Source organism: Carassius gibelio, chromosome A7 (assembly GCF_023724105.1).
Source record: "Carassius gibelio isolate Cgi1373 ecotype wild population from Czech Republic chromosome A7, carGib1.2-hapl.c, whole genome shotgun sequence".
NCBI classification, from domain to species: domain Eukaryota; kingdom Metazoa; phylum Chordata; class Actinopteri; order Cypriniformes; family Cyprinidae; genus Carassius; species Carassius gibelio.
In genome coordinates, this window is record NC_068377.1 from 3,101,820 (window position 1) to 3,128,943 (window position 27,124).

Sequence of the window (27,124 nt, forward strand, 5' to 3'; positions counted from 1 at the left end):
GGTGTCCTGTTGGCAAATGATGCAATCAAGCCAGTTGCTCTAGCCGAGATGAGGAAGGGGTTTTACAGCCCTTACTTCATTGTACCCAAGAAAAGCGCTGACCTTCGACCTATCTTGGATCTACGAGTCTTGAATCAGACCCTTCACATATGTACCTGTGCCACAACCTTGAACCATTCACTCTTGCTGGGACATGTTCTCGGCTCCTCAGCATAAAACATAATGAGTGGATGCGCACTGTCAACTTATATACCCGTAGGTATGGGTGGATCAGCATGCAAAATCCACTAGACAATTTTCATTGTTTTTTTCTCTTAAACTCAGAGATGATTGGCCTTGCCAAGTGAGACCCCATATTAAGTTTGACATAATGTCTCCATTAACTCCATTAGGGAATGAGGGTTATGTTTGTAACAGAGATGTTATGTGCTTGTGCAAGAAATTGATTCAAATTATAACATCAGTGTCATAGTTGATAAAGTCTCCTGTGACATTCTGTGACAAAACTGACATTCTAGAATTTTGTAATATGTTTGAGAGGGTCCTTTTCTGTAACTGATTTTTTTTTTTTTTGTTTAAGAAACAATATTCATCAATTTAAATCAGTTTAATAAAGCTAATCGTATGTCTCATGTCAAGTAATTTTGCATTAACCTCATCTCAGCGATGCCAAACTGATGCATTTATGTTTGTATTGGTTTTATTTGATCTATAATGTCTTTACTTTGTTCTCAGAAATCATCGACTCTCAGAAAAACGAGGCAGCGTTCTGAAGTTCATAGTTCCTCTGCTGAACACCAGCACAGCACCGGCTCAGATTTCAGCAACATACAAGCACTATTTAAATGGAAAAGGGATAACAGGGATAACACTGAATGTTACTTTTATTTTATTTTTTAATTATTAATATTATTATTATTTTATTTTTTTCCAGTAAATGTTTGTTAAATAAGTTTTAATTTAGGTAATCAATAAAAACTGTTTTATGCTGTATTTAAAACTGTATTCATTATCCAAAATATAATAGCAAAAATTGCAAAAAAAACATTATCATGTTAACACAGTTGTTGTGTAGTGTATTTAACAAAATTTTACTAGATTTAATTTAATCTGGCAATATTAATCCATGAAAAATGTACAAAATAAACCAGTATTCCTGTAAAAAAAAAAAAAAAAAAAAAAAAAACCTTTGCTAGCAAAAATCACCCATTGTGCAAGGTTAAATTAACAGTAAAATACCCCAGTCTTGGGATTGTCCATATCTGGCCCATCTGGGGGTTGCAATGGGGTTTTTTCAATCCAAAGATCCCCCTAATAAGAAAATCTCATTGTGTTGATTAATTTGTATTGAATTAATTAAACAAATTATGTCTCAATTCTCGTTATATCTTTTTGTGGTTGCTTCAATAAATATATGCAGTTAGATTGTTGTTCTTAGTCATGTTGACTGTGAAATCCTGACTATTTGAAAGCTTCATGATTAGTGCAAAAATGCTACATAAAAATGGTTTAAGTTTTTAAGTTTTGCTTGCTTCATAAAGGCATCATAAAAACAAAGCTTAACCAAAATTGTATAGTAATAACGTTGTATACATATATATATATATATATATATATATATATATATATATATATATATATATATATATATATATATTGTATGCTATACATTGTAAATCACATATTTGTAAATATATTTGAATATTCTGGATCTATTAACCTGATCACGTCTATTTCACACATTAAATACTCATGCAGATGATGTAGCTAGAACATAAACAGTGCAAAGGAAAGAATTGTTATGTATTTTTATACATTACTCTTCAAAATATCAGTCAGGTAACTATAAAATTACTTTTTGGATAACATTTTTATCTTTAAATTGATAATAAACGACAGCAAATGTTAGAGATGTCTGTTTCTATTTTTAGATCCACCTGGCGGTTTGAAGTGTTGGTGAACATGAACTGTCTGAATTAAATAATCTTGAATAATCTCAAATTTCAGAAAGACTTCATCTGAGCAAGCCAAATTTTAAGCAGAATTGTTACCAATCAAAGACAATGGACAATTACTGCTTCACAGCATTGTTCTGTAACATTAAAAACCTAGGGACATTCTTGTATCTGTAGCTTAACTGTAGACAAAACAGCAGACAGCATACGAATAAGCAGCAAAAATAATATAATAAATATATGTATATATTAAATATATTAAAAGGGATAAATTAACACAATAAATTAACACAGATGTATGCTCACTTGCTTAAAGCTGCACACATGCATAGGTTTTTATGAATAATCCTTAGATTAGAAATACTCAATATATTTATCATTTTGTCGAGTTGTACATCTGGATCGCTCACTTCAATTTATATATATATATATATATATATATATATATATATATATATATATATATATATATATATATATATATATATATATATATATATATATATATATACACACACACATATATATATATATATATAAAAAAATAATCGTTAGATTAATAGTTTAAAAAATAATAGTTTATCCCAGCCCTACCCCATACTTGGATTGGTTTTCAGATCAAGCTAGAAGACAAGTATAAAACCCAAACGTGTGGACTTTGTGGAGACTTCAATGGAATTCATGTTTACAATCAATTTGGTTGCACTTTATTTTACAGTACTTGAATTTAGATGTACTTATAGTGTACTTACAGTGTATTTATCTGAGGAAGTTCTGGTAATACAAGGTAACTACATGGGGTAGGGTTAGGTTTAGGTTCAGGGTTATTATCTAGTTATTACATAGTTATTGTAATTACTTTAATAAGTACATACATTTACACGAGGAACAGGATTGTTAAATAAAGTGCTACCATTGTCCCCATTACACAAACATCTTACTAACTCCATTCCAGTGAATACAAAATCCTCTTCATTCTCAACCACTTCAGTTTTATGTTGCTTTGTGAATGGCACACATTTTCAATCAGGTATAAAATTCACATTTGATGTTTTTATTATTTAATAATCAGGAGAAAAGCAGAAATGTTTAACTCTGTAACTGTTTTTTTTTTTTTAGGTGATATCATATACAATATTACTGATGGCTTTGGTTGGTTCCTTCACTGCTTACTGTAACGGGTCATGATTTTATTAGATTTTACTTTGGATTCATATATATATATATATATATATATATATATCAGGTAAAATGAAATGTTGCTTGATTATATATTTAACTATACTTCAACACACTTAAGCACAAGGTTCTACAACTGCACGGTGCAATGTGTGTCATATATTTGACACACAGCTTAACCAATATTCGGTGCTTGTAATGGTTTGTGCACAAAAGAGCCATTAAAATAACGACATTAATTCTGATATGCTCTTGAATCTCTTTAATAATCTTCAAAATAAATTATATATCATGTGCATTTATGTAACTAAATTCATTCAGATAAAAGCATAATATATCAAACATCTTTAAGACACGGGATCACTACAACACAGATGTGGCATACTGCCCTCAGCAGAAAATCATCCTACATTCTCTATAACGTTCAATCCTGAATGCTGATTTGACAAAGACAATTAAAATGTTTGTTAGATTTACTTGCTACTGTTAAGGGTTGATAGTGTGCTTATTTACAGGCTCTTTTTGGTATAAAGTTTTACATTGTTGGTAGATTTAAGTGCCAGATCTGCAGTTAAAGCTCCTCGGCCATCTGTAGCAGGGAGTTAATGGCAGCTTCCTTGTTTCCCTGTTGGGCCTCCAGAACGGTGCGGATCACCTCCTTGTCCAGGTTGGGGAACATGTCCTGAAGGGCTTTAAGGTCTTCTTCACCGCAGGGGACGCTCTGTGACGTTACGGCAGGCACGACTGGCATTCCCATGGGCACCACACCTTGGTTATACATCCCAGGGACACCTACATTCACATTTGGACAAAAGAGAAGAATCTGATTAAGAGTAAAAGTACGTCTGGTGTATCGCCAGAGTGAATCTTAATGGTAACCTATCAGTAAAGACTGTATGCATGAAAGAGGCTTATATCTCCAATAATACGTCTTAGTAAGATGCTATTTAAATGCTTACTTTTATGATCAAAACATATAATGCAATGCAATACCATTATGAATGCCTGATGAACATATTTGAGAAAAAAATAAAAATTCTGGATAATCAAAGTGAATCTAAGCTGCTTCAGTCCAGTAAGTGCTCATCTGGAAATAGAAAGTTATTCTTGTGTTTACTTTATAAAAATCAGTGAAGATTTCACAACAAAAAGACAAATGAAACAAGCTGAAGGCAGACGGTTGTACAACTATACCAAAAGGCCTTTTACTTGCTAAAAAAAGCATGTGTCAGATTGAGTGAAATAGGCATTTCAGCTAAATATGATACAGTAGGGTTAAACATAATGAAGGGCCCTAAAACTGCATTTATGAACACTTAATGAGAAAAAAGGCGTTGTCGATCGATTGCGTCATCCCTAGTTATCGTCACAGTGTTAAACAAACCTGCTATGGGCACGTATCCAACGCCCTGTTGATAAACTGTAGGCATCAGAACCACAGGCTGCTGCTGCATCATCATTCCTGCAGGTATCGACTTTGACAAAAAAAACAGGGAAAAGTTCATATAAGCTAACATGCTCTTTTTTTTCTATGCTTTATAGTATTTTACAGAGCATGCACTTTCTGAAGTTTCATGCACCAGGTCATTTACTGTCTGCATTGAAAGCGCAGCATGACACAACTGCAGGAAGTGAACAATTACAACTTTACGAGCAAAAACCAACAGCTTTATCTTTTCTCTCGTAACACCTGGTCAAGACACGGTGATTCTCGGTTCATGTGTCTAGAAGTATTTTGTGAGAGAGGACTTACAGCAAAGGACATGACAAGATTAATCATGCCTTCTTTGTCATCCCCCTGTCTCCCGCTCAAACTGTACCACTCGTCCACGACGGTTCCCTCTCGCAGGTTCTCTGGGATCGTCACGTGTGTCCAAGCGATGCGGTCGTCCAAGGAAAACGCTCTCTGTCCAGCAACACAGAACAATCATCACTGAAGAGCACTTACTGCCAGAAAAGTCTCCATTACATGTCATCATTTTCAGAGTTTTGTTTGTGTTTGCTTGCTGAAGTTTTTAACTGTTTAATTTAAGATGACAGTGCAATTACACAAATAAGTACTGTGTAATAGTATTAGCAACATTTACTTACTAAAGGATTAACGTACGATATGATTTAGGGTTAGTTTCCGTGTTAAATCTCTACTTTATAGAGCATAAAATCAGTCATTGTTAATCAATGTGCTGCATAACGGTTCAAGACATCAATAAATAACATCATAAACAAAATAACAGACAAGAGCATCAACATACAATAAATCATCTATGATTCAAACAAAAGAGAAAACAGATTGTGTTGATATAAATCACATCTAACTACATTACCATAAAATAAAGTGTAAACGCGACTATGACGTGACTAAAATATTAATAGTTTTTAATGAACTAAACTAGACTACATTGCCGAGACTTTTAGTTAAGTGAAATCTGACTAAGAAAAAGTAAAGGTTGACCGAATTTGAATAAAAAAGGACATATGACAAGACTAAATGGAAAAATATAAAAATGTATTTATTTTTTACACCCATTAAGATTGCTTCAAGGAATGCGTGTTAAAAAAAGTTGCATTCAATATTTATAGCTTCGGATGAGAAAGACACAAGAATGAAGTGGATAGATCGCGGTGACACTGGCACCCTGAGCAAAACTGAAAGGGTTTTGTAAGTGATAAGAAGTAATTTGAGTCTGACCTCATCGAATATTTCCAGGTAGAAGGAGTCGACCCCCGGCGGGGCGGTGCACTGGATGACTTTGTTCCAGCGAGGGTTCTTTGCTCCATTGTGTGCGGTAGGAGTCTCATAGACGGCGTAGCCAAGTCGAATCCTGCAGTAAGGGTCCATGCGTGTCATCCCATAGTTCTTCGCAAGCTTCGCCTGTAAAGAAAAGTCTAAGATAATGCCTTGTAATGTAAAGGCCTATGCATCTCCTTTCAAATATCCAGAATAATTATTATTACACACCTAAAGTCACAGATGCACAGATAAGACAACGAACCATTTATGTAGAAACACAATGTTTTTAACGGAAGTGCATTGCTCAAGTAACTGCACAATCAGAGTAGCAACCACAGAAAGATATAAATAGAACCGAATAACTTGTCACCCAACGGTGTAATTATTATTATACTTTATATATTATTATACCTTCAACCAGGTTAGTCTCTGGAGAAAGCAAAATTATGGATAGAGGACTTGTTTCAAGTTGTATACACATTTTTATCAGCTCTCATTCTGACGGCACCCATTCACTGCAGAGCATCCATTGGAGATTGTAGCGTTGCATCAGTGTCTCATCAAACTCATCTACATCTTTGATGTTCTACGGGCGAGTTCATTTTCAGAACATTTGCGGGAATGCGTTCCCCGTCCACCATTAAAGCAGCACTGTGACGCACCTGTACCACGGTGATGCTGAGGCGGCCAGCTGTCGCTAGAGATCCTCCGAACTGCAGCTGTCGGGCCGCCTGGGCGTCGAGCTGCACCTGCTCCTGCTGCTGCGTCGGCCCGATTCTCAGGAAATCCTGAGGCAGCTCACCAATGCACACCTGAACAGAGAAGAACGACACGTCTGGGTTCTGTGCAGTCAATTATAATACTTCAGAATCACACTTTTGACATGTAATTACCAGTCATGGTTTCTTTGATTAACTCAAGTGATTACTGACTGCACAAGTACCTCTAATAAACGGAGCTTTGGGTGGATGATTAATAAAGATAGACATTATTTCTTTAGATATTATAAAGAACATCCCTGGAGCAACATTTGCCTCCTGGTATGTAATTAAAACATTTGAATAAAGAGATTCTATAAAGTTTAAAAAATGAATCTGCAAATAAATAATGCTAATAATTGAAAATATTAAGGTTGAACAGAACACTAAAAGCACAGCGCTGTTGAAAACCCTACATTTTATTTTAAGCATGTTAATCTAATAATGTGATTGGTCTAAAATGTGGATTTTTTTTTGGGGGGGGGGGGGGATTTGGGAAAAACAGTCACAAACTCTTAAAAAATAAATAAATAAAAAGAGGGAATAAATTGCGCTTTAGAATTAATGGAAATTCCTTTTTTTTTTTTTTTTTTTACAGTGTATAATACCTTGTTTCACATTGAGAGGAAATGCCATATCTCTTGCTTCTTGTAACAAGGAAATTATATTTTACTAGTATTTTAATAATTCCCAAAAGGACTCCATTCAGCTTGAATATGCAGCTATACATCTCACAGTAGACACTTACAAAAAATATGCTGCCAATTTAAAATATATTAAAGTGTAATAAATAAACAAATAACATAAAATTACAAATAATTTATAAAAAAACATTATGCAATTCAAACATAGATTTAGTTTTTTTGAACTGAGTTTGACAGCCCTGATTTACAGTATTTGTTTGTTATTGCCCCCGTGTGGACTCTTTACTATTTGGCATTTCCTAAAGATGAACAAAACACGGTTGAACATGCTACTGTTTTCGGCCTAACGTTAATACAATACTGATATATCTGTCTGTCACGATTCGGTTGTTATGTGTTCCCAAATTTACGTCAAAGAACAACGTTCAAGTAAATGAGGAAATGAATCTAGTGTTGACCTGTTTTTAGAAACTTAAGTCTATGGTGTTGACGCGCACACAAACGGCATCAAACATTGTGTTGTTCAGATCCCACTTGATCTGTAACATCTATAACGTTAGATGAATATTGGTGCGTTTGTGACTCTGTTCTGCGCGACTTCCTATGTTTGTTTTTATTTGGAAAAATCATTCTTATGCTACAAGAGCAAGCTAGCATTAGACTGTATTAAACCCCCTCTCACCTGTCCCCGCTGCGTGATTATTGTTGTCGCCATTCCGAGGTTATTAGATGTCGGACAAGGCCTGACTTATTTCCCAAATTTCCCAAAACAAAATGGCAGGAATAATTACGTCAGAATGCAGCGATCTCTAACGATACGTAGCAGCGAAGATCACTTCCGGAAATAAGCAACCACCCTCTCAGACTCCGCCCCCTTCCGAACTTCAGAATAAAAGTCTCTTCGGCGTGAAAATACACAGAAATAAATAAATGAATGAATAAAAGGTTGTTGTGTTATATTTGTACTTTCCAGAGCAATAGCTAATTTATTTTCATGGTCTATTTACTAGATGAATGCTAAATAATCTATTGAGGTACAGTTTTGTCCATAAAAGTACCTAAATGTGTTTAGAATACATGAGAGTGATTGAAGAGTAACATAAATCATAGAGGATTTACAATAAAGTAATTAAAAGTACACTATTAGCATATTAGTTGAGGATTTTATTCAGGACCAGTAAGGAGAACATCAATATTTCACCATTAAAAACCACCATGTGAAATTAGGAGTAAGTACATTGCATTACTCATAGCTCCGAAATGGAAAAGTAGAGCATTTGTGGCAATTTTATACAGACACTTTGGAAGGATGTATACAACTGTTACCCCCATTTCGTATGAAATCGTCTAATTCAAGAAGAAGAAAAAAGATCTAATTTGTCGTATATAATATTAAAATAAGTTATTTTTATACATCAATTCAGATATTTAAAAATACCACCCCATCTTAAAGCTTTTAAAATTATAAAATGTTATTATTATTATTATTTTTGTAAATATAAAACAGAACTGATCTACTTTAGACTGATCTACGTTTTTGTTGTTGCGTGACTTAAGTCTGCACTGGACAGGTATCTCATCAATAATAATTTGCCCGTTTTGTTGTATTGTAATAAAAAAAAATGAAAATTAAAACACCTTTTGCTTTAATTTCAAATGTCTGATGCCCAGGAAGGTGAGTCTTAAGCATGACATCTGCACGTATTTTGTATTTTTTGTTACAATTTACAATTCGAGGATATTATTACCATACAGTAGGAAAATGTATATGATTAATATGAAACCGCTCCATTATTATTATTTTTTTTATTCCTGCATATGATGCTATAAGCATTAATATGATTGTTGCCCTTCATATCTCATCGTAAGATCTGATTTTAAGCAGTTTTATGATTTTGCAGATGGGTGAGTATATCTCTTTAAGAAATCTCACGCGGAACCCGGAAGTTGTACTCATGCCCAGTGCAGAGCATCTTCGCCGCGAAATGTTATTGTTGTCATACAATAACTAATGTTCATTTGCACTGTTCCTCTTCCTTAACACCTGAACCATGAACAGGTCACAACCCAAACGCTCCAAAATATTAAGAATGGCTCTCTCGGACTCCAGTCGGTCGGGAAAAGACGAGTCCTTTATCCTGAGAGCGACTAAGATTGCTGTGGTTGTGGCTCTTTACTGGTTCATCTCGATTTCTATGGTTTTCCTGAACAACTTCCTGTTAGACAGCAAGGAGCTGGACGCGCCGGTCTTCATCACTTTTTTCCAGTGTGTTGTTAGCGTTATATTGTGTTGGATCTTGCACTTTCTCTCTAAGTTATGTCCTGGATTCGTGGATTTCCCGTCTTTGAAATTCAACTTGAGAGTGTCCAGAGAGATCATGCCGCTGACCGTCGTGTTTATCTGCATGATCACATTCAACAACTTGTGCCTGAAGTACGTGGGAGTTGCCTTCTACACCGTTGGCCGGTCGCTCACCACCGTGTTTAACGTGGTTCTATCCTACGCGGTTCTGAAGCAGACCACGTCCTTCTACGCGGTGCTGAGTTGCGGAGTCATTCTCGGTGAGAGGAATCGGCCAATTAAAGGGACAGTTCACGACAAAATAAACATTCTGTCATTTACTCGTTCTTGTGTGGTTCCAAACCTCTATGAGTTGCTTTCTTCTGCGGAACACATTAGAAGATATTTTGAAGAATGTTGGTTAACGAACAGTTGTCGGTACCCATTGACTTACATAGTGTGGAACAAAATACTATGAAAGCCAATGGCTACCGTCAGGTCTTTGGTTACCCACGTTCTTCTGTAACTCTATAGTTCTCCCTGATAGCACACGCACGTCACAGAGACATCTATTTGACGTATGCATTTTTACATTTATTTTAGTTTTTTTTCTCGTCTGCAATTTGTCAGTAGGATGTTTCAAATCAGATGGCGAATAGACTTTTCGAAGACATATTTAAGATGTTTATGATATGAAACTAAATGCTTTCTAACTAAATGCTTTAATGCTTTCTGGATGAAGAGATCTTTAACAGACATCTTGCGGACATACGTGTGCTGTCTGGGATAATTCTTTGATTTTAGTCCAACAACAAAAAGTGCACTGTGCAGTAAACATAAACAATCATTTAAAAAAATATAGAATAAAATATCGTTCCTGATGTGAACGGGCCTTTATTTTTCCTAATTGCAATTTAAAACCGCAGATGATTTTTTTTTTCAGCTAATGAACAGTTAAACTTTGACAGCCAATCACAATCCATACACTTTAAATGAGTTTGAGCATATAATGATATAACTGCAGCACAGGCTTAGAATAAACAAAGCATTACCGTCCATTGGTGTGAATGCTAATGTAGTTATAGTTATCTTGGTTGCACTTATTTTACAGTATGTGCACTTACTACCTAATTAAGTTCTGTATGTACATGGGTTAAGCTTAGCTGTAGAGGTTGCTCTTTATTTTAGAGTATGTGCACTTACAGGTGCATCTCAATAAATTAGAAAGTCGTGGAAAAGTTGAAGTGAAACTTGTGTTTTAAATAATTTCAGTGCACACAGACTGTTTTAAGTCTTTGCTTCTCTTAATTGTGATGATTTTGGCTCACATTTAACAAAAACCCACCAATTCAATATCTCAACAAATTAGAATACTTAAAAAAAAAAAGAAAGAAAGAAAAAAACTGTACATGTACTCAATACTTGGTAGAGGCTCCCTTTTGCTTTAATTACTGCCTCTATTCGGCGTGTCGTGGAGGTGATCAGTTTGTGGCACTGCTGGTGGTCTGGAAGCCCAGGTTTCTTTGACAGTGGCCTTCAGCTCATCTGCATTTTTTTGGTCTCTTGTTTCTAATTTTTCTCTTGACAATAGCCCATAGATTCTCTCTGGGATTCAGGTCTGGTGAGTTTGCTGGCCAGTCAAGCACACTAACACCATGGTCATTTAACCAACTTTTGGTGCTTTTGGCAGTGTGGACAGGTGCCAAATCCTGCTGGAAAATGAAATCAGCATCTTCAGAAAGCTGGTCAGCAGAAGGAAGCATGAAGTGCTCCAGAATGTATTGCTAAATGGGTGCAGTGACTTTGGTTTTCAAAAAACACAATGGACCAACAACAGAAGATGACATTGAACCCAAATCACAGACTGTGAAACTTAACACTGGACTTCAGGATACTTGGGCTTTGAGCTTCTCCACCCTTCCTCTAGACTCTAGGGACTTGGTTTCCAAATTAAATACATAACTTGCTCTCATCTGAAAAGTGGACTTTGGTCCACTGTGCAACAGTCCAGTTCTTCTTCTTTGCTCAGGTAGGACACGTTTGATGTTGTCTGTGTTTCAGCAAATTCCTTCACACGTCTGTGTATGATGGCTATTGATGCATTGACCCCAGCCTCCGTCCATTCCTTGTGAAGTTCACTCAAATTCTTGAATTAATTTTGCTTGGCAATCCTCATAAGGCTGCAGTTCTCTCGGTTGGTTGTGGTTTTCTTCCACACTTTTTCCTTCCACTCAACTTTCTGTTAACATGCTTGGATACAGCACTCTGTGAACAGCCTGCTTCTCTGGCAATGAATGTTTGTGGCTTACCCTCCTTGTGAAGGGTGTCAGTTCTGGACAACTGTCAGATCAGCAGTCTTCCTCATGATTGTGTAGCCTAGTGAACCAAACTGAGAGACCATCTTGAAGGCTCAGGAAACCTTTGCAGGTGTTTTGAGTTGATTCGCTGATGTCACCATATTCTAATTTGTTGAAATGTGAATTGGTGGGTTTTTGTTAAATATGAGCCAAAATCATCACAATTAAAAGAACAAAAGACTTAAACTACTTCAGTCTGTGTGCATTGAATTTTTCACAATTTGAGTTGAATTACTGAAATAAACTTATCAGTAAAGTAAATAGTTGTTGTTTTGTAAACCAGGAACTAGATTTTTGTGATCCCATCACGGTGATTATGAAGATCCCGTTCATCAACACAGTGGAGCCTGGAAGTGATATGCTTACAGTTTATGCTTTGTTTTTGTTTGTTTGTTTGCCTCCAGGTGGATTCTGGCTGGGTGTGGACCAAGAATCTATTGCAGGTTCCCTTTCTTGGACCGGTGTCTTTTTCGGCGTAATTGCTAGTCTTTGTGTATCTCTCAATGCCATCTACACAAAAAAAGTGATGCCGGTGGTAGATGGAAATATCTGGAAGCTCTCCTACTACAACAACCTCAATGCCAGTGTACTTTTCATTCCACTTATTGTCATTTTAGGCGAACTGAAAAGCGTGTTGGAGTTTAACCGACTGACACACTTACATTTTTGGGGCATGATGATTGTGGGTGGAGTCTTTGGCTTTGCCATCGGTTACGTGACCGGACTTCAGATCAAATGCACGAGTCCATTGACACACAATGTGTCTGGCACAGCCAAATCCTGCGCACAGACCGTGCTGGCGGTCATCTACTCGGCCTCCAGTAAGAGTAAGCTCTGGTGGACAAGCAATATGATGGTGCTGGTGGGATCCTTCGCCTACACCTGGGTCAGAGGAGTCGAGATGAAGAAAGTTCAAGTGCCTCCGGAAACACAAGCCACAAACACTCTGAAAACTAAAGAGGGTTTAGCGGTGTGAAAATAAATTTTAGAATAAATAGAGACTGATTAGCAGGTCTATATATAGGCTACATGTGTATATTTATATGAACATTTGAATGTTTGATGTATATACATGTATTTTCTAGTGTAAATGATCATTATTAAAACCCGTTTTTAAGGGGACATATGATGTGATTTCAATTTTTCCTTTTCTCTTTGGAGTGTTTCAAGCTCTTGGTGCATGAAGATCTGTAAAGTTGCAAAGACTAAAGTCTCAAATCCAAAGAGATATTCTTTATAAAAGTTAAGACTTGTCCAGACCCCCCAAAACGGCTCGTTCTAAAATGCCCCCACATCTCTACATCACTATGTGGGAAGATTTGCAGAACGCTGCTCAAAGAAACAAGGTGTAGCTTTAATAGTTCTCTCTTACACTATTAAAAAACAATCAATACAATAGTTTTTTTATAGTATTATTTATGCATTATTATGTTTTTATTTTATTATTTTGAATAAGCTTTGATTGTTATTTTTTAAGTTTTCTTTTAAACTTATTTATTTATTTTGCTAATTTGTTATGTGTTAGGTGTCTTATTAGTTTTTTAAGCCGATTACTATTTTCAGTGCTTATAGAAAAGAATCACCCCCCTTTGAAATTATTGCATTTTGTTTCTTAGCAGCCTGAAATTAAGGCGGACAAAGTTTGATATATATTTTTTACGTGGTGCACACATTAAATCCAAGTGAAAGATAAAACACCAACATCACAGAATTTAAAAAAAAAAAAAAAAAAACAATCACTGAGGTGGAAAAAGAATCAGCCCTCCTAAAAATGACTTGTAATCACCTTCTCAATGGCACACAAAGCCATTTATCTTTCAGCTTTGATCAGATGTGGTTATTCTGATCAGTTCAGCATAAAAAGTGCTTTTCTGGATTGTTTCAGATCTTGGTAGTGCAGCTGAAGCAAACAAGCAGCTACGAGTGGCAAGGCACTGTCAAAAGATCTGTGGGATAAAGTTGTGGACAGGCACAAGTCAGGAGATGGAGACAAGAACATTCCAGAAGCAGCTGCAGGACTTCATGACAAAGAGTGGTTATTGTGTGCATGAGGAAAATCTGCTGCACTCTGCTAGAAAGTTGTCAATGAGAAGAAGGTCTACTTTCCAACAAGACAATGACTCCAAGCACACAGCAAAACTGAGCACAGAGTGGTTAAAGGAGAAAAGCTGAATGTTGTTGCATGATCTAGTCAGAGCGCAGACTGAAAGCCTACTGAAAATCTGTGGAATGACTTGAAGACTGAAGTCCACAAACACTCGCCTTCACGTTTAACTGAACTTGAGCAGCTCTGCAACGAAGAGTGAGCAAATATTGCAAAGTTTAGATGTGCAAAGTTAGTAGAAACAAATCCCAGACGATTAAAGGCTGTAATTAAAGCAAAAGCTGCTTCAGTGATTACTTTTCCAACTCACTGATTCTGTTTTATTAATTATTATTATCTTTTTTTTTTTTCTAAAATGTTGGTGATTTATTTATTTTTTTTATTATTTTTTGGTGAGTAAATACAGCTGGATAAAACAAAAACTGTATCCTTCTTAATGTCAGGCAGCAAAGCAATGAAATGTGATTATTTTAAAGGGTCGATTCTTTCCACTGTAGGTTTAATTAATTTTTATTGCCGTTTTAAGTCAGTAATTTTTGTAGGCTTCTTCAACTTATTTCAGTTAGTTGCCAAGGCAACATTTCTAATTAATCTTTTATTTTTATTTTTTTATATTCACTTTCTTTTCGGTACCTTCGTTTCAGCGTAAATGGATCATTGTCACGTGACTTGGCAGATATGCTATTTACATGCATTAATTAGAAAAAGGGTCAGCAAAAAAAGATATATAAATTTGTTTTAGCATTTTAAACATGTGTGTGTGCGCGTCTGTGTGTGTGTGTGTGTACTTGCATTGTGTTTTGGATTTTTATTTGTTTTACAGACTTACTGAATAACGACCCTGGTCTTGTTCTACTGATTTTGTCTTTAGGACTCACAGTTATTTAAACATTGCTGTTTCATCCTATTATCAGCGAATCATACCTCATGTACTCTGAACATGCAAAGAAAAGATTCAAAGTCTCAAAATACTGGCAACATTGCTATCTGGTGGTTATAAATGTTACTAGGAAAGAACATGACGTGTGGTGTCCCATACTCTGAATTTGTGCTCTGCATTCAACCCATTCAAGTGCACACAGACATTTCAGGGGTTCGGTGCCCTGCTCAAGGGTCTCACCTCAGTCCTGGTTTTGAAGGTGGAAGAGAGCACTGGTCCATCCACTTACAATCTCTGTCAGTACTGAGACTCAAATCTGTGACCTCTGGGTTACAAATCCAACTCTCTTACCATCAGTCCACAAATGGAGGTGGATAGACCTGTTTTGAGGGAATGCTTCGCAGGTTTGTGGATCCACTGCACGTGTCAGAGCCTGTGAATCAGCATGAGTGCAACCAATTATGCAAGGACACTAGACCTCTTTCAAAATGTGCGTGATTGCATGATTTCAGCAAATTGCAAAACTTAAGGTGGTTAAACATCAGCTCACACTATAAAAAACAACAACAACAACCTTTAATGTTCTGCTGTGTTCGGCATTTAAAAGATTTGCTGCTGTGCTGAAGAGAAGAGCTTCACTCATTGAGCAATAGCTGTACTTCTGTATCTTCTGACGTGTAGCTGTTTTGATAACATTCAAGAGTTAATAATACTCACTTTTTTTTTACCTTATTAGTAGTTTAATGCATGTTAGGTAAGACAAATGTAAAACTGTGTATTGTCAACCTGTGCTAAATGTTTGCTAAATGTATGCTGCACACACAGATTGCCGTCAAAACTCTCTGCAATTAGATCCTATGAATTATACAATGAAGCTTTGTCCTTTACGTTTTTTTTCTGCAATATGCATACTTTAAGACAAGATTGATCAAGTAAGAGACAAGATCGAGCAGGTCTTTCTTGCACTGCATCAGCCAAGCACAAAAAATGCTGAGGTATATTCAAAGCATATAGTTGCTTTATGTAAGCTTTCTAGACTGTATTTTTATTTTTACAGACTGTAAAATATATAGAGACTATAAAACTAGCAATTTATTGGTTAACTGTACAGTAGCTACAATAAATACCTTACCATATATACAGTAATAAAGTCACTTTTCTTTCTCTTGTGTTATTTTACTTTAAAATACTGTGTTTTAGTGAAAACTATGCTTATTACCCGTTAATGGTGGGAAACAATAAAAGGGCATTCCCAGAAGTTGCATGTGACACATCACATATGATTATATTTTGTATAATTATTATTGATTATTTTAATATTGAATGTGAGTTGCCTTAATGTTGTTTTATCTTTATGTACAGTATAGTGCATGGACAGGCCACTTACAGCCATGAACTCTTGAACAACCTGTGATTTTACAGTGGCTATCAATACATTTGGCTGTAAACAATAATAATAATTGAACTGAAATATACAGTTAAATGCTGTAAAATTTGATCCCGTCAAATAGTTTCTGTTCAAGCGGCTCTCCTGTGATATTTGAGTGTCACGTGACTGGCAGAAAGCGAGAAAAGTACTTTACTCCATCAACCCTCGGTTATTCTTAATCGGTGCGCGTGACAGACCTCCGACAGGAGAGGGCGAGATTTCATCAAAATCAGTCAACAGGTGAGACAGCGCGTACAAAATCGGAGTGTGCTCGTGGGACGCCGCCTTTATCCGGAGCATGTCGCTCTCTCCCTCTAGTGAAACTAATGGACCGCCTTCACGCGCCTCCAGCTCCAGAAACAGGGAGAGATTGCTTCACACACGCACTTCAGCCTCCTCCGCGTTCGCGTGTGCGCGCTCCCGCTAATTCTCCAACCCTGGGGGATCGAAGAGGAAGACACTTGTGGCACAGAGTGATGAAGAGCAGCTGCTTGTATTCACCACACAGTGAAACCATTCAGATTTACTGAGCGCTGCACTCGGATCTCCAAAGTTTCAAAGAGTCGACCGATGTGGACAGATGTGCTGATCCCGATCTGAATGTTCTTCAGTCCATCATCAAGGTGAGCGAGTCTAATTGGACATCGATGCGCGCGCGCAGCGCACTGCGCTTATTTGGGGGTCTGAACTCATTCCTGTTATTACGCATTATGCAATATCAGGTATGTAAGCACAGAGCCGGACTGAAACGCGTTTATCTGTGAGAGAAAGAGAGAGAAACTCCTCTCACACCATGAGGTTATTTTAGTTAAATACTTGACACTTCTAGTGTGCGTTTGCGAATTTTCCGTAAGCTCGCCTCTTCTTTACACCCAGAGTGTGGTGCAATGCTGACAAAGCGTCTAAGCTGTTCTGATCTTAAAGGAATGCTTCACCCTCCCAAAAAAATCAGTCATCATTTACTCATCTTAATATTATTCCAAACCAGTATGCTTTGTTTCTTCTATGGAACATCCTATTTCAATGAAAGTCAATGGAGTAGACAGTAGTTTTTGGAAATGTGAATAATGGTGAATAAATGATCATACAATTCTAATTTTCATGTGAACTAGCAATTTAAGCATTAACCATACAATTATTTTTTTTTTTTAAGGGAGCACAAAGTCTATGTTAATGTCTGTTAAACTATGTTAATATCCTGGATGTGAATTACACATTTCCCAATTGGGGGTGGGGGGGATGTTGATGTGGATCAATGATGATTCAGAAAGAAAACCCTCCGGGAGTGTGCTGCTGCCATTCATGCACATCTGATTGACACATAAACCACACACTCTTATTTTAGTGTTGTGGGAATTTCAGCAGTTTGCTTCGTGCATTCAGTTTAACAGTATAAAGTTAAAGAGGTCAAACTTTATCATTCAGCTGAACTGCATTGTACACACTTATATTTAGCTGTTACTCTGTCCATGCTATAAATGCACATTCATGAATGAGAGGGTTTTTTCTTGCAACTAGCCAGGTAACATTGTCTCATTTCAGAGGCAGCCAAAATTAGAATTTAAAATTATATTGTATATTTGTATTTATTTAGAAGTTAAGCCCCTCCCCCATGTTTCACACCCTGTTTGTGACCTCAAAACACTGTTACTACAGCGCATGATTTGTGAACTAATGCATTTTGATGTTTGCATCACATGCAGCTCCATATGTTTGGCTTTTTCTGGCGTGGTAAACTTGCTCGGGAGCGCACCCGGTACAGTGTGGCGCAAGTTCCCGCAAAACATGAGTCATAGTAAAACATTGCAGTGACTTGTAGAAGCAAGTTTAAATGGCATGTCTGCTTTAGCAAATGTGTTTTTAACTCATGCTTTCTCATATTAACACTATCGTACGGTTTATGGCAGGGTTTGAGTGGATACATTATTTAAAAAAGCAACAGAGCATTACCCTTTGAGCAGCGCTCACTGTACAACATAATAAAACAATGTTTCATTCACACTCATCTGTTTTGGATAAAACTGAATGTGCTTTTGGTGCCACCCCATAGATTACCTTTAAATGTGAAATATGCAAGAAGCAACTAGGAAGCAATCATTTTGCAGAAATGTCGGCACATGCACGTTTTTCCAATAAGCCTGATCTGGAATAATCATTGGTAATTAAAGCAGGCTCACGGGCAGTGTAATGAGTTATTAGCTCTAAGCAGAGCAATAAACATGGATTATTTTATTATTTTTGGGGAAAATCAATCCCTCAGCCTAGAGACGGAGAAGCAAGTAGATCAGAGAGCAAAGAGATGCAGATACAGAGAGAAAATAAAGTTCACTAAAGGAATGGTTTCGTAGCAAAAGGATTTTCTTGGACCTGAACTTATAAACAAAGATAGAATAAGTAATATAAATGAACCTCCTGTTGAGAGACATGCACATATTTGTCTCCGACAACAGTAAGAGTCAGACAGAGAAAACAGCAGCATGTTGGAGGTGAAAGCTGGATTAAGCTCAAGATTCAAAAAAGAAATGCCGCAGAGCTTTTTTTAGAAGAAAGATATGCAGAGAGGAGAATTTCAAGACGTGACTCATCAGGAAGACTGATGAAATCGTGTTATGTTTCACAGGAGAAAGTTGTCTGCCAGTTTCCAGTCTGTCAGGGTCACTTTATACACTGGTTCAAGGCAGTGCGGATCAGCTGAGATTCTAGCACAGTTAAAACAGTGTCTCTCTAGATGACTTGAGACAAACCTGCAGACTCCTCTTCTGTCACGGGTCTGTCACATTCCCTTCATTAAGAGTAGACGATTTTCACAATACACACACATTGGTTAGACTGTATTTTAAGGTGTCCTTGTTGTTATAATAGATTTAAGTACTGAGTAATATTAATTAACTAATGTACTTACGTAATGTATAGTTAGGGTTAGGATTAGTGTTTGGCTTAGGGTTACTTGCATGTAATTAAGCATAATTAATAGTTATTATAATCATAATTACATGCAAGATGACGTACATAAGATAATTCTCTTGCTGTCACTGTCAGGAACTTCTTTTTTTTGCAGAAGGATGGCATTTTTAATGAACTTTCTTCAAAAAAGTACAAAATACATACAATTTTGGTTTTAATATTAGTATTGTGTGGTAACCGTTTTCTAAAAGGTTCTCGAGGCGTGCTGTATTGTGAATAAGTAATGGCACGGAGCAATTCACAATACAGCACACCTCGAGTGCCTTATTGCTTACATAACTTGCTTTAGTGAGTTAATCAACACATCTAAATAAGTGTACTTATTTAAACCACATCATAAGATTATTAAACGGTTTAAAAGTGTGTTACTTAAGTATGTTAAGTGTGTTAAGAAATAGTCATGAATGTGTCTCTCTTTAAGTCACTTAAGTGTTGTTTTTGCTTTGATATTATATTATCTGCAAGTACAGTTTTCAAACAAATATACTTTTTAGATGAAGTACGCTACAAGCGCACATTAGTACAATTAAGCGCACTTCTTGTGAGTTATGAAACGTATTCTCTTGCACAATCACGAGATGGCTTACATTGCCCACCTCTAAAAATGTATACTGCTTGAACATTATTTTGTAATTGTTTAATTCCTGTTTGCATCATTTTATAAAAGCAGGACAACAGCTTGGTATCCTCGACAGGAAAACATGACTGCTGTGTGAAGTGAAAATACTTACTCTGAGCTGTTACAATTGTCCGAATATACTCAGGAAATCAGTCTACACGGAGACGCAGTTATTCAAACTTTCACACACATGCACACAGACGTTTGCATGCATGCATCATACACAGATACGTACCACACTATTAGCAAAAAACGAATGCAGCACTAGTCTGCATGTTGTTTCAGAAAGATTACAACAGACTTAACCCTGTGCTGTTCATGCATATCATTCACAGATACATGCACATGCAAATATTTCTCTCAGCATGTCTAATCTCAACAATATAAGGCTGTATAGAGTACTGTCTGGCTCTGTTAGTGAGCCTGGGCCTCTGACATACATCACATACTGTCAGTTGGGGTAAACAGGAAGGCCATGGATTTAAGAAGGTGTACTGGAATTTTAGGGATGTCTTCACTTAATTTCTACTAGGAGAAGGATGAGAGATGTGCATATGAGCAGGCACACACACACACACACACACACACACAGTTTTAGATGAGAGCATTTGCATTTCTGGTTTAATAAAGCAGCATTGTGTTGCTGCTGAAAGACAGAAGCTGGGCAGAAAGAAAAGCAAGTCTTCCTGTCTGCTTGTTCAGTTCACCAGACTTGTACAGTAACCTCAGTGCAGCAGCAAGTAAGAGCAGATCGGTTTCAGTTTTAGTGTGGTTTGTTGGCATGACTTCACTAAAACTGTACTTGTGCTGCCCAAGTGTTTGTTGCATAGCTGTGTGCACCGACTAAATATCAGAAGTGCACATAAGTAATATTAACTGAAATAGATCTTTTTATCTCATTTGTACTGTGCTCTTAAAAATTAAGGTGCTTCACGATGCCATAGAAGAACCTTTAATGGTTCCATAAAGAACGTTTCACAAATGGTTCTTTGTGGCAAAAGAAGGTTCTTCAGATTATAAAAAAGGTTAGAAAGAGGTGTTTTTTTAAAAGAACCTTTGACTGAATGGTTCTTTGTGGAACCAAAAAATGGTTCTTCTATGGCATCGCTGTGAAGAACCTTTTAAGCACCTTTATTTGTGAAATAGTCACATAAACAGTAACTTCCGCCATTTGTTAAACTGTCAAACTGCTCCGTTTTCAGCACAACAGGAAGCATCTGCATCTGAGATAGAACAACCAACCGAGAACATTCCCTCTTTCTTTCCTTCTCTCCCCCTTTCACACGCACACACACACACACACACACACGCACACACAAACACACACACACACACACACTGACAGACAGAGGGCCACGAGTTTCACAGAAGGTCACAAACATGTTAAATGTTATGAAGTGAAACTGGAATATATAATAACAATCTGCTTTCCATTTAATTTACAGATCCACAAGTGAAAGCACAACGTCAGAGATGAGCAAAGGCTGAAAGTATGAACGGCAAACAAACTCACAAAAACAAACAAAAGATTAAAAATAAATAAATCAAGTAAATTACCTTCCTGTCTGGACGTTATTAGAGTTTATAGAGTTACCTATGCTAGATCTTTCTAATTAAGCTCTGGCTAATTTGGTTCCTCAAACACTTCATGAATATTTTTCTGTTTATTACATAGGGCAGATTTATCAGTAGTTGAAACCAAAATTTGCAATGCAGTCACCACTCTCTCAAAAAAGTACGCCAAACAAACATGCACACCCACGATGTACATGCATTCATATACTATTCATGGCTCTGAATATATTTTTAGTGAGTGCAACTAAACTTATGAACACAATTCTTAAATTCTGATGGAAAAAAAAAATATATATATTATTTTTTATTTTATATACTGCTTTTTAAAGTTGCTTTCTGTAGGCACTTCACACATAAAATGCAAAACACAGAAAAAAGAAACAATAGACCACAAAATAGACACCAGAAAAATGTGTGTGTGTGTGTGTGAATTAAAAGCTCTCCTGAAGCTTCTTATAATAGACTCTTGTTCACAATTATTTCCATTATTCATCATATCTATCTCCACTACATCACAGGCTTTATGTATTCATTTCAATGTCAAGAGATGTTTTTATTGCACTGAGCAATTCATGTTATTCACTCTGCGAAGCGGCTCTGCTGCCCGATTATCTTCCCACGTAAAGCCTGTGTTCTTACATCGCTTGAAAACAGCAACAATTTAGATAATTCCCGCAAGGGTCAAGAACACTTGGCACGGCAGACTGCACTTTTTACCAAGTTCTCCACATCTCCTGTGCCGCAACCGTCCACCGCCCGCAGACCAGCTGTCTCTCTTCAGACTCACACACAACTCTACAGCTAATGCGAAACTCCAGTGCAATCATAAATAATACACTCTCAATGAGTAAAATCAGTTACACATCATTATTATTAGAGTCAAATTAATATTCAATAATAATAAACAAAATAAAATTCCAGAGACACACACACACACAAACATACCCACAGTAGTATAAGTCTGTAAAAAGAGTACAGAGAGTGAGAGAGAATAAAAACACCTGCACATCCACATGAACAAACAAGTCTGCCACATTACAGAAAAGTCATTTTCTGCATCACAATGGCCTCTGCTGTGGTTCAGAACAGCCACAAACAAAAAGCAAGCTCATTTTCACTTACAGATGCAGCTACTTTTGTTCAAGAGTTTGAAACGATGACAATATGGAAAGGAAACGTGTAACTGTAACGAAGCATGAAATCAGATATTGAAAGACTGACTTTCAACACTTTCAACACCATTACAATGGACCAAAGTGCTTTACATGGTAGAAAGAAATCATTATATAAGTCATAAAAAGTATGATCATAAAAGCACATCAAACTAACAATTTGATAAAAGTATAAAAATACCATACACAGTAACACACACACACAAAAAACAACCAATCATACAGCAAAGGCCTTAGAAAAAAGGAATATTTGGAGAAATGTAGCATCACATCACTTGCTCATCAACGGATGCTCTGCAGTGAATGGGTGCCGTCAGAATGAGAGTCCAAACAGCTGATAAAAACATCACAATAATCCACAAGTAATCCACACCACATGTCTTGAAAAGAGAAAAGCTGTGTGTTTGTAAGAAATAACTCTGTAATTAAGGTGTTTTTTATCTTCAAACTGTTGCTTCCTCCAGTGAAAAAGTCAATCTCCTGTTATTTCGCACATCAAAATCCATCCACATATTAGTTTAGAGCTGTTTTCATGAACTGTGTCTTATCTGTGCAGATTTCCCTCCTGATTCAAAAAAAAAAAAACTTTTATTGAATCGTATTTTAGCTGGAAGAAATAGGTTTAAGTTAAAATGTCTTGATGATTTGTTTCTTACAAACACATAGCTTTTCTCTACTCAAGACATGTGGTGTGGATTACTTGTGGATTATTGTGGTGTTTTTATCAGCTGTTTGGACTCTCATTCTGACGGCACCCATTCACTGCAGAGCATCCAATGATGTGCAAGTGATACAATGCAACATTTCTCCAAACCTGATGAAGAAACAAACTCATCTCCATCTTGGATTATCTCGAGGATGAGGAAACTTTCAGTGAATTTAAATGAATCATTGTGACTTTCTCAGTGTTTCAAATGATTGGCTTCTTACACGTTTATTCACAAGCATGGCAGTGTTAATCATAAACCTTGAGTTGGAAGAGAAACATATAGAATCTTAGTTAGATATGTTTTATTTTGTCTTCTTGAAACCAACTAACCCAGAGTTTGATGCCATTCTTCTAGCATAGAGTGCCTCTCACTTCTCTTTACGCTTGTTTCTTTTCCCACGACAGTGAGGAGCCACGCTCTAACTTTGACAGCAATGATGTAACATCCAATAACGATAGTGAGATTAATAGTATCACTGAGATAGGCATCATTAGTGTTGAGCTGTGTGTCTGAATGAAAGCTTCTGTGTGAATGCTGTTATTTCCTCCTCTAATGAGTGTTGTGTATCTAATTAGATCTGGACCTTTATTGCACAGAGTCATAACAGAGAAAGATGATGTATTCCATAGCTGAAGTTACTCTCTCGATTGGAGTCAGACTTCATTATGTTGGGTTAGAAATATCAGTGAAGCCCTGAGCCTTCAGGACACACACTCTGCAGGAGAAACTGAAATATTCAAAACACCTCTGTCATAAAACACCGGACAAACACACACACACACACACTTCGATTAAACCCCTGTGAGGATCAATAGTTCTGGGGTTCTGTCACCAAGCAACAGAAGCTTCAGAAAACAGCTGCTTACTGACGACAACTGCACACATCCAACACACAAACACTCGCAGGTCTCATGATGAGTGCTTTAATTGCATCAGAGACAAACTAGAAGAGCTCAGAAGCAATTTTAGTCACAACTTCTCTACACTTCCGCATTCCTTACAAAAAAGGTGTTAGAAATTCCAGGTTATATTCAGCTATTTCATTATCGATCACCACAATCCAGCGCAGTAGTTGCTTGAACTTGTTATGAGAAATGCTAGATAGGAAAAAATGCATTTAATTAATTTGCATGTGAGCGATAAGCTCAATGCTTGTACTTAAAATCGACATAAATGGAGGTTTTGGTTATCTGTGGCGTATCCATGTCTTCACATCAAAGTGAGGATATTTAACTTTGTCATTTATTTGTTTATTTATTCTACTTAATAATTTATTGTAAGTTAATAATACAATTTTCATTTGTATTTGGGTTACAAATAAGATTGTAAAGAAAATGAAATATCCTTCAAATGTGGTTTTAAATCACATAGACCAAATTCTTGGAAATTTAGTTTTTCATGATGGTTTCATAAATTTTTGAAAAACCTTTACACCATTTTCAGGAAAAGTACAAATAAAATGCCTCTAAAAATGCCATGTGCTGTAAAAAACAACATGATAATCATTATTATTATTTAGTTTTTATGCATATTGTTCACAGTGAAAAGTATTGTAACAAATATATATATATATATATATATATATATTTTGGAGTTAATAATTCATAAATATAGTTAAGTTTTTGGGTAGTCATTCCACACGACATTTTATAAACGTGGTTCAACCCCTACTTGGCCTTACTCATTAACTTGTGTTGATAAGCAGTGTATAAGCTTTTCATTTTGTATTTCCTGAGGTTGAAGTGCGGCCATTTCTCTGCCTGGCCACATAAAAGCTGCTACATTATTTTTGCATAGTTGGTTGCACCACATGACATTTCATTGCACCACAAACTGTGTTTTCTTCTCCGCATGTGTGTAGACTTATCTCAAACTGACTTGGCAGAGCAATAATTTTAAAATGCACCATGGTCCACTTTGTAGCTTATTCTGGACAAGAACCCATTTATGTTTTTAGATAAAATGGTTATACCAGGATATAGTGCATTATTCTCAATTAGCAATCAGTGCAATCTTAATATTTTACAATAAACAACTTATGAGAGCTAAATTGATGGGTTTATGATGTCAAGTGTGTTCACTATATAGTTTTGTTTTATTATTTGCTTTGATACTATTTTAGCAAACTGACACAACACTCTCATATAACAATTATAACTGTTATATGAGATATATAATTTCATCAAACATTGTCATGCAATCTGTGGTTATACTTTATTTTAAGGTATTCTTGTTACACTGTAATTATCTATTTAAATACAGATTAATATTAATTAACTACATGTACTTACTATATGGTTAGGGTTAGAATTGAGGTTTGGCTTAAAGTAACTTGCATGTAATTAAGCATAATTAATAGTAAGTGCATGTAACGTGTAACAAGAAAACGTTAAAATAAAGTGTTACCCAATCATCTTATGTCCCATTGATGGCTATATTCAAGGGTGGATCTTCATCCTTATGTTTCTTTCCCAAAACTTATTTAATTTGTCCAGAGACATCACAGGAATGTAACATTCATAAAACTCTATAATAAAAGTTAGCATACATTTTAATAGTGCATATCGAATGGTGGGTAAGTCATGAAGAGGAGAACACTACAAGTTCCAACAGAGAAAAATGCATTTATTAATTTCAACCCCAACCAATAGACCAAAAGTAAGCATTAAATAAAAAAACTAAAAGCGTTACAGCGGGTGGCAAAAATCATAAACTAATAAACTAACACATCAAAGTAAACTACGTGAAGCCCAATGTACAGTATGTAACGTGACATCTTATCGTGCTCTCTCCTCAACAAGTGAACAAAGAGCACAGACACAATCCACGCTCAAATCAAATAACAAAATTAAATACAAGGGGTGAAACGAAGAAGGACACTGCTTTACTGTACATGTACTCAATACTTGGTAGGGGCTCCTTTTGCTTTAATAACTGCCTCAATTCAGCGTGACATGGAGGTGATCAGTTTGTGGCACTGCTGAGGCGGTCTGGAAGCACGGGTTTCTTTGACCGTGGCCTTCAGATCATCTGCATTGTTTGGTCTCTTGTTTCTCATTTTCCTCTTGACAATAGCCCATAGATTCTCTCTGGGGTTCAGGTCTGAGGAGTTTGCTGGCCAGTCAAGCACACCAACACCATGGTCATTTAACCAACTTTTGGTGCTTTTGGCAGTGTGGGCAGGTGCCAGATCCTGCTGGAAAATGAAATCAGCATCTTCAGAAAGCTGGTCAGCAGAAGGAAGCATGCTCCAAATTGTATTGGTAAACGCGTGCAGTGACTTTGGATTTTAAAAAAAACAACACATTGGACCAACACCAGCAGATGACATTGCACCCCAAATTATCACAGAATGTGGAAACTTAACACTGGAGTTCAAGCAACTTGGGCTTTTCAAATGAAATTCATAACTTGCTCTCATCTGAAAAGATGACTTTGGATCACTGGGCAACAGTCCATTTCTTCTTCTCCCTAGCTCAGGTAAGACGCCTCTGACGTTGTCTGTGGTTCAGGAGTGGCTTAACAAGAGGAATACGACAACTGTAGCCAAATTCCTTAACATGTCTATATGCCTTGACCCCAGCCTCAGTCCATTCCTTGTGAAGTTCACTCAAATTCTTGAATAAATTTTTCTGACAATCCTCATAAGGCTGCGGTTCTCTCGGTTGGTTGTGCATCTTTTTCTACCACAGTTTTTCCTTCCATTCAACCTTATGTTAACATACTTGGATACAGCACTCTGAACAGCCAGCTTCTTTGGCAGTGA

The 27,124-nt window shown here is 36.5% G+C and overlaps 3 protein-coding genes across 4 annotated transcripts in view; 2 read left to right on the top strand and 1 right to left on the bottom strand.

Annotated features, from left to right (window-relative positions):
- Positions 1 to 3,381: 3,381 nt before the first annotated feature.
- LOC128016428 (toll-interacting protein) lies at positions 3,382 to 8,124 on the bottom strand. The gene is made up of 6 exons (XM_052600917.1): positions 7,950 to 8,124; positions 6,528 to 6,677; positions 5,824 to 6,006; positions 4,888 to 5,040; positions 4,519 to 4,609; positions 3,382 to 3,926 (listed from the first exon to the last, which is right to left on the bottom strand). Exons 1-6 carry the CDS (start codon positions 7,980 to 7,982, stop codon positions 3,706 to 3,708), a joined length of 831 nt encoding a protein of 276 aa, XP_052456877.1. The 5' UTR covers positions 7,983 to 8,124; the 3' UTR covers positions 3,382 to 3,705.
- Positions 8,125 to 9,191: 1,067 nt separating this feature from the next.
- Positions 9,192 to 13,027, top strand: LOC128016427 (GDP-fucose transporter 1-like). Its single transcript, XM_052600916.1, has 2 exons — positions 9,192 to 9,829; positions 12,310 to 13,027. Exons 1-2 carry the CDS (start codon positions 9,319 to 9,321, stop codon positions 12,879 to 12,881), a joined length of 1,083 nt encoding a protein of 360 aa, XP_052456876.1. The 5' UTR covers positions 9,192 to 9,318; the 3' UTR covers positions 12,882 to 13,027.
- Positions 13,028 to 16,503: 3,476 nt separating this feature from the next.
- LOC128016430 (RAS guanyl-releasing protein 2-like) overlaps positions 16,504 to 27,124 on the top strand; it is a 28,055-nt gene continuing 17,434 nt past the window's right edge. For both annotated transcript variants that reach the window (XM_052600919.1, XM_052600918.1), the window contains exon 1: positions 16,504 to 16,941. The gene's annotated coding sequence lies outside the window, so the exon portion shown is untranslated. The remainder of the gene's footprint in view (positions 16,942 to 27,124) is intronic.